Here is an 8,743-nt window from a genome sequence, read left to right on the forward strand (position 1 = left end):
GTTTTCCGTTTCTTTTATCCAAAGGAATTATGTTGTCAGAAGTTAAAATAAATATATAAAACGACCGGGACTGATCGCCTGGTCCTCAAAACTCTGATATATTTTTGTGATAACTATGATATGTTTCTAGAAGTAAGTTCATTTGAATCTTAAGAACTGGTGACTAATGAGTTAGGTGTTTTGGTAAAAATTTCTCAAGGCTGGAAAGGATCACATAAAAAAAAAAAAAAAACAATAACAAACCAGTGATTATGATCAGCGAGAATATTCTTTTTATTATGTTTGAAAAAACAAAAAGTTTGTTGTAATTTGTTACAGTTTCAGAGTTCTGTACAGAATAAAGTTAAATAATCACTGCTTAAGAACCGTCAACTCTCAAACTAGAAAAAAAAAGGGAAGCAGGTTTACGATAGAAATTAGTTGTCAGACATAGTCTGAAGTGCAATGGCATAGCTCAGATGAGTTAAACATGAAACCAAAACATTCTAAATAAAAGTACTTTTCTATTTTTCCCAACAAACGGAAATTCTTTAGATACTGTATTATCCAATGTATTTAAACTTAAAAAAAAATAGCCATTATCTTTTATATATATTTTCTTCTGTGTATGAGTCCCAGTAAAAAAAAAAAAAAAAAAAAAAAAGAATGACGCAGGAGAGTTTCACCACCTCACAAGCGTCAACCTTACAATTACTGATACAGTGTCTGTCCATTTTTCATTCACGTTCTCTGCAAGCGTTTGGATGCAAACACCGGAGTTTCAACAGACTTCTCACTTGTTAATCCCAAACTATACGATGTTTTTTTTTTTTTTTTTTTTTTTAGGTATGAATGCCGAAAGATTGCAGCAACGCACTTAAAATGGAGATTATAAAGCACCGACAGTCCTACATCGAACATGCACACAATCGTGCACCCGTGTGACATAGACGACGGAAATCAATAGTTGAAATTATTCAACACAAACAAACCACATTGATGTGAGGCTAATCAACAGTAATAAAGAGTGCACTAGTGTTAATAGGCTTGCACAAACTAAAGTGACATCACACAAGAGGCAATTTTTCTCTTTGTTAATTTTTAGACTTAAATACGCACGCCAGTATGGTGTTGGTGTTTAGGACAGTAAAGCCTCGGTTCTCGAACGTCCCCATTTTCGAACGAAAATTTCAAGATTTTTTTTGCTTCTGTTTTCGAACGGAAATCGGTACTTGAACGCCAGACAAAACCCAGAAATAACATGTTGCGCGCGGCCAGACCAGCTGACCCACGACGCGCTTTGTCGTGAATTCCCACACCGCCGAAAAAAAAAAAACCGGGAAATAACATAATGCGCGGTGCAAGGAGCTGACCCACCCACGACGCGTTTTGTTGTCAATTCGAACGCCCCCCGGGAAAAAAAAACGGAAATGACATAACGTGCGTGGCGCAACCCGCGCACTTTTGTTATTCTGTATAACGCAGCCTCTGTACACAGACGTGTCCTTGTAGTGACTGTTGCTTTTCTTCTTATCGAGGACAACCGTATTAACCCCCAATCATGGTTCCAAAGAAGGCAAGTTTCTTGTTTAAAGTTATTCTGCACTTTTGTTAATAAAAAAGTTGACAAGGCTGGGGGCTGAGTCACTACAGACACGGCAATGCACTCCCAGCCTTGCGTACTCTACTACTAAAGCATACATTTTAAGCAAAAAATAAATATATTTCTTCAATTATTTTATTATATACAGTATTTAAACTATACATGTATTTCTACTAGGCAATTTATTATCAGGAAAAGCTAAAAAAAAATACTTTCAAAAGCCAATTTTTTTTAGGCTTGGAACGCATTATTTCTTTTTCCATTCATTGTAATGGGAAACATCGATTCAGTTTTCGAAGAAATCACTCCTGGAACCGTTTTCTGGAACGGATTGTGGTTGAGAACCGAGGCATCACTGTATTTATCAAATCAGGCATGTTTGTCTAAAAAAATTAATGCCCTGCAGATTGTTTTAAGGATCATGTACCCATTTTATTTTTTTGGACAACTAATGTGAACGTATCACTCTGCAAAGAGCTGGCGGCAGTTGGGCGTTTTACTGACGATGCGAGCCCCCTGCGAGGACGGGCTGGACCAGGTGGTCCTCACGATCTTCTCCATCTTAGAGAGGATGGGGCCCAGGTTTTCGCCGTCTTGCGCCACCACCGTCAGGTTGCCCACCCTCACATAGGGGTCTGAGTGAACACATGTATTTGTTTTGTTCTTGACGAGGATGCGAGCGAGAGGACTCGAGTCATGTGACTTGCCTGAGATAGGACTGAAGACACCAATTTTAGGACTTGCTTGGCTGAGACCTGTATTTGTGAACCTCTTGTGGTAACTGCCGAGTAATTTGCTTAACTCAACACGTGACTTCACTCATTTGATTTTTTTGAAACAGTCACTTTGGACTTACTCAAAATTGGAAGGTTATGATTTCAGCTAATATCGAACCAGACTTTGAACTCTGACCCGTGAATTGAAACCGATGCCGCATTTGCTTTCGAACCGAATCTCGGCTCGGTACGGTTTCAAAGTCGTAACGATCTCGTGTTCAGCCTCCGTTTTTCCTCAGAAGCTTCAAAAAGGCTTCAAACCTTCATTTGCAATCCCCACTTTTATTTGAAACGTGAAATTAAAACGGCAACCACAGCTTGAAACGGAACTCTGACGTCGAGAGTCCAAAAATCCCGCCTTGAGGTTCGGCGCCCTGACCCGAACGTGCGACTCCGCAGATCCTGACTCACCTGACGGTGCTTTCGGCGAGCGTCGTCAGCACTTTGTTCTGCGGTCATTTGGGCCGGGTGGAGCTGGATGCCGTATCGCTGGCCATCGCTGTGGTGAACGTGACGGGCATATCTGTCGGTTCCGGACTCTCGTCAGCATGCGACACTTTGATATCTCAGGTCCGACAGCCGTACTACGGGTCTCGGTGCCAAACGTGTGCATCACTTCGTCCGGTCGACGTGAGCGCGTAATCCCCATCAAGTGCCACTCACGGTCTAGCGCTGGGGTGTCAAACTCAAATTCGCAGAGGGCCAAAATTTTAAATTGGACAAAGCTGCGGGCCAATTCTGAACAAATCAACCTTTTAATATGGAACCAAACACGTGTCTAATACTTATAAGACCGGCAGGCCAGCTCTAATATTTATTTTTAATTGCCTCATGGGCCAAATAGTTTGACACCTGCGGTCTAGCGTCGTACCCCCTGCCGGGCCCTCCCCGAAAATCGACTGACGTAGTGTGGGCGAGCCAGGGCCCGCGGGCGAGAGGCGCCGTAGCTCAGTGGTTCGAGCACTGGTTTGGTAAACCAGTGGTTGTGGGTTCGTATCCCACTGGGGCCTCCATTCCCTGAGAAGGGTTGCGTCAGGAAATGCATCCGGCGTAAAAATTGTGCCAAATATCATCTGAGATGACACGCTGTGGCGACCCCGAAAGGGACAAGCCGAAAGAAGAAGATTGGACTTGTTTCCTCAGTAGCGACGAAGTGTACTCACTGTAGAGTCCAAGGTTCTTGGAGTAGGACTGAGCCACAAAGAGTTCAAAGCCCTGAGACTTGGCCCACGCGTCTTTCTCCAAAGAGCCTGAGGCGAAGCCTTGGTAGGTCGGGTCAAAGGACACAAACAGATTCCTCGTCTGGAGACCAAGAGAAGAAGAAGAAGAAGGAAGAGGAGGAGGAGGTCAGGAAAGAGGTGACTCAACTATGATTCAGAATAAAACGTGACGACACCTTCATGATCTCTGTTATCTGCTTCCATTCGTCCTGATTGGACCAATAACTGTGGGGTTGTGGGTGCACGTGTAGAAGCGCGAAGATGGAACCTTCCGGAGTTTCCTGTTCAAACACAACATAACAGTCAATTTATACACACGATAAAAGATGGTGGAAGGTAACAAGTAGATCTTTAACTTGCTGTCAGTTTTTGTGTATTTTGACTCAAGAGTATCAGAGAGAATTAAGGAACACCAGGAAACGGCGGAACGTACCCAAGAATTTGCTAGGTTAGGACATAAAATTTTAAAAACAAGGTCACCTCAAGATCATTCAGCAGGCCGCTAAGGTCCAGGCCTCTCTCGATAGCGCCCCAGTAGCGGTACGGACGGACGTCGTTGAACCCAGCATCGGAAAACACAGCATTGTGATTCCCTGAGATAAAAAAAAAACAAAGATGCAATAAAAGTAACATGCGATACGTTTACAATGTGTGTGTGTGTCAGCGTCTACATACCCCAAGTAGGTGCAGGCACATAAATGGGCATGGCCGTGTTGTTGACGTCGTTGTACCAGAACTCGGCACCAATCCTCGGTCCGCCTGTACCAGCCAGAGTTTCGACTCCACCCACCTGAGATGGAAACAGAACCACACACGCTAACTATAAGATATATGACGTAATAGATAACACTATAACATTGTAATAACATAACTACGACTATTTTAACTTCAACAGCCCTCCCCGACCGCCACCCTCCAAAAATGAAATTGTAATGAAGCGGACATGTTATTTTAGGAACCAATTCCCAATTGCTAAGATGTGTTGAACGCTATCACGCTAAGAGTTAAATTGCAGACATAGTACAAGTTAGCAACCTCAATACAAACTGTGATAAGGAAAAATGACGAAAATTAAACATCATGTCCTGTTGTTAGGGATAATTTCCATTTAGAATGGTTAAAATACTAGCATGCTAAAAGTTTGCTTTACATGATGAGAATTTTTGGGGCTGATCACCGCGTAAAAAAAAATAAACAAAGATAACTGGTTCGATCACAACATTGCCTTTTTATACTCGTGTACTTCATTTCTCAAAAAAGGTTAGGTTGCAAATCACTACTCTGGTCAATATGTGTTCAACACAACGGCAACATGTTTACGCACAAACACGAGCGCTCGCATTAGCTTGCTCGCCTACGTCATGCCCTTGCTCCTTATGTCCTGCAGAGGGCAGTGTTACCCTTGACCAATCTGTTTAATAAATGTGTGAAGCAAAACAGAGCGCAAGTACGATCGTCATTTTCCCGTCCGAAAATAAACATGGCTGGATAAAGCTTAATTCAACAGGAATTGTTACAAAAGCTTCCGCAGCAACTCTCCTACTTTTGGTAGGTTTGGTGCCTGTATTGTCACTGAACACAATCTTATCAGACTGTTCGACAGACTTTATGGACTTTGCCAGATGACACTTGAACTCAGCACGGCCAGGATCTTTGAACTGGACCAGTTAGCTTTTAGCATCGTTAGCTCCACTCACCTCCGACGCCGAGGTTCACCTGTGCGGGTGGCTGTCGTAACGGAAGTCGGCGGACAGCGTGATGACAGGCACCGGGGGCGCCTGCGGGGCGTCACCGAAGACGGACATAGCTGCGGAGAGGGAGAAAGAAGACTGGGATGTAGGCAGAAAGTTAGCCGGGCACCAGATTCACTTTCACGGCTGCTTCACTCGGGCAGCCTTGAGGAAAAGGTGTCTGTGCGGCAGCCAATGAGACGACGCCTAACAATGTGACGTATTATCCTGCAACCAATGGAACCCCAACCAGGAAGTTGTGTACAGTAGTTCAATTCAAATTGAGCGTTTTGCATTAAAATGTGAGCTATCGATCGATAGTTAAATGTTACATTGTCACATTTTAATACGAGTGATTGAGAATTTGTGTGTGTGTGTGTGAGAGTATTTCTACTTTTGCATAAGAAGCGCAGTAACAATGTCTGCCCACAACATGTCAGTGTCAGCCCGCAAGCTATCACATTCACGTTGCGTTTACGCTTTATTAAATACAATCAAATATATTCTGTTTTTCGTGTGTGTGTGTGTTTGTGGGTTTAAGTGTAGTTTTATTGACACTGTCAGAGAGGTATTCATGGAACAATCCTGAATGTTTATCAATGTTTTTGTAAAACATGTCTGGATCACACCGAGAGCTTTTTCTAGTATTTAGCTCATTTCAAGTAGCTAAAAAAAAAAAGAACTCACAAAAAGGTTGGTTTTTTTTCATAAAAATTTGATTTACAATTTTAACCGACCTTTTCCCTACTTTTTAAATAGAAAAGACGACGTCAAAATTGATTTTCCAGTTGTCTCCCCCGCCAAAGCCTTCATTGATTTACTTTATTTCTCCCTATACCCAAAAAAAAAAAGAAAAAATGTTTGAGAAGTTTTTCAACTCCCACAGAAATTATGGAAATACATAGTACTGTATTTACCTCTACACATAAGTACTAAACCTCCTCTCGGAAAAGTGGCTCCTCAAAACGCCACATCACACTGACTACAGCAAACATGTCAACAGGATAATAAGAATGTCATTATAGATTGTCTTTCTATTGAAATTGTCATCGGGCTGTTTATAATTCTGATGCAACGGTGAAACAAATGAAGGAAGGCGTAAATTACCGCGTGTCAAAATAAACATTCAGGTGCGTTTCCTGGCTTGTCAGAGGCGCTGAAGTGTTTGACGAATGGCCTCCACTTCCAGCCTGCTGCGGCCATCTTAAGTACCTCGGAGTACACACACACCTTGTCCGCATGAGGACATCCATTAAGACTCCTTGTCCCCCTCAAGCCTGTTTGAGGGTAGTCAACCTAAACATTCAAAATCAAAACAAACAAGACTAACAGGTCAGATGATACAGTATGTAGATCCAAAGCTAACATAGATCCTTCGAAGAAGTCACGTGCTTTCTGTCGTACGATTCAAATATTAGTGATAGAAACTAGCCATAACTCGAGAGAGGTGGGGTGCACCCTGAACTGGTTTTATGCAATCGAAGGGGACCCAAGTCACATCTTTTATATTTCATCCATCCATTTCCTTAGCCGCTTATCCTCACAAGGGTCACACTGGAGTGCTGGACCCTATACCAGCTGTCAATGGCCAAGAGGTGGGGTGCACCCTGAACTGGTCACCAGCGAATGGCAGGGCACATAGAGACAAAACTACCGCACTCACAATCACACCTCGGGGCAATTTAGAGTGTCCAATTAATGTTGCATGTTTTGGGGATGTGCGAGGACACTGGAGTGCCCGGAAGAAACCCACACATGAAATTTATGAACTAGTTTTGAAATCAGAAATCAAGCATGCATATATCTCAAGGTTATTTATGATCTCTGAAATTTAGTACAGATTTTCGCAAGAATCATTGACGTTGACACGTATTTTGCCTTTGCGGGCCACATAAAATGATGTGGTGGGCCGGATGTGGCCCCCAGGCCTTGAGTTTGACACCTAGGGGCAATTTAGTGTGTCCAATTAATGTTGCATGTTTTTGGGATGTGCAAGGAAACTGGAGTTCCCAGAGAAAACCCACGCAGGGACGGGGAGAACATGCTAACTCCAAACAGGGGGGGCCGGGATTTGAACCCCAGTCCTCAGAACTGTGAGGCCAACGCTTCCCAGCAGACCACTGTACCACCCCCTTAAGAAAATGTCCTGCTCTAATCAATAGTCTAACAAAAAGGGTACCAAAAAGCCATCATTCCCACAACTTTAGATAATGGAAAGGTTCACCACTACTAATGACAAAGCAGTAATAAAGTAATAAACAGAAATTAAGTAAAGGATTGGAATCTTCTTTTTTTTGTTTTTGCTTTTCTGATTCTCAAGGCCCAAAAGGACTCCATAATCTTGGTCTTTGAAATTGGATCTGCACAACGTCTTTTTTTTTTTTTTTTGGGAGAGTGAAACGACAAAGAAAAAGAAGACGAGTGACAGCTCAAGAGTGTTTACATCCTTAAAAAAAAACATTTAAGCTCCATTAACATTTTGGCTGCAGAGCCTAATTCTGAGCTCCTCCAAAAAACAAAAACAAAAGCCAAAAAGAAATGGTTCTATCACCTGGTTCGGTCAGTCCCTTTGCCCTTTGGAAAAAAGAAATTAAATAATCAATGAAAAGTATCAGTCTAATAAAAAAAAATCAAATTGACACCCAAAAAAGTTTGCAATTGTTCATATAGATGCCACATCACGACGGCAAAGGGGGATCGGTAACAAAGAAGTGCTTGCAAATATCTCAATGTTGTCACACCAGAACATTCATCCATCCATCCATGCATCCATCCATTTTCTTAGCCCCTTATCCTCACAAGGGTCACAGGAGTGCTGGAGCCCATCCCATCTGTCAACGGGTAGGAGGCTGGGTACACCCTGAACTGGTTGCCAGCCAATCGGAGGGCACATTGAGACAAACAGCCGCACTCACAATCACACCTAGGGGCAATTTAGATCCTTCAATTAAGCCATTGTGCATGTTTCTGAGATCTGGAGAAAACCCACGCAGGCACGGTGAGAACATGCAAACTATAGGGAGGGGTGGGATTGAACCCAGGTCCTCAGAACTGTGAGGCCAACGCTTTTCCAGTTGCTCCAACGTGCCGCCACACCAGAACCTAATTATCAATTTTGATTTGCCTCCGTGGGCCACATAAAAGGATGTGGTGGGCCGGAGGTGGCCCACGGTCCACTACTTTGACACCTGTAACTTAAATTAAATAACTGGCACATTTAGATACACAAAAAATGTGGTCACAAACACTTGCAGGGCGGAAGTGCTTTTTGGGGACAATACATTTGTTACATTTGTGAGAAATAAATAATTTTTGCATCCATAAGTCAAAGTATCACGGCAATTTCTGATGGTATCGCTCAGAATAAATTTTGTAAAGATGCGGAGAGGGGGGGGGGGTGCAACTTTTGCCATCCCGCGGTAAAAGGAAGCTACC

The 8,743-nt window shown here is 42.9% G+C and overlaps 1 protein-coding gene across 4 annotated transcripts; it reads right to left on the reverse strand.

Moving 5' to 3' along the window:
* Positions 1 to 64: 64 nt before the first annotated feature.
* Positions 65 to 7,454, reverse strand: LOC133505720 (aspartate aminotransferase, cytoplasmic-like). 4 transcript variants are annotated; one of them, XM_061829109.1, is made up of 7 exons: positions 5,276 to 5,945; positions 4,254 to 4,368; positions 4,059 to 4,171; positions 3,755 to 3,859; positions 3,522 to 3,660; positions 2,770 to 2,881; positions 65 to 2,217 (listed from the first exon to the last, which is right to left on the reverse strand). In XM_061829109.1, the coding sequence occupies exons 2-6, from the start codon at positions 4,282 to 4,284 to the stop codon at positions 2,814 to 2,816; spliced, it is 456 nt and encodes a 151-aa protein (XP_061685093.1). In that variant the 5' UTR covers positions 4,285 to 4,368; positions 5,276 to 5,945; the 3' UTR covers positions 65 to 2,217; positions 2,770 to 2,813. The 4 variants fall into 4 exon arrangements, with proteins under 4 accessions (XP_061685093.1, XP_061685089.1, XP_061685092.1 ...); XM_061829105.1 differs by adding an exon at positions 6,416 to 7,454 and having other exon boundaries at positions 65 to 3,660; positions 5,276 to 5,385; XM_061829108.1 differs by having other exon boundaries at positions 65 to 2,881.
* Between the last annotated feature and the right edge of the window lie 1,289 nt (positions 7,455 to 8,743).

Source organism: Syngnathoides biaculeatus, chromosome 9, assembly GCF_019802595.1.
Source record: "Syngnathoides biaculeatus isolate LvHL_M chromosome 9, ASM1980259v1, whole genome shotgun sequence".
Taxonomy (NCBI): Eukaryota; Metazoa; Chordata; class Actinopteri; order Syngnathiformes; family Syngnathidae; genus Syngnathoides; species Syngnathoides biaculeatus.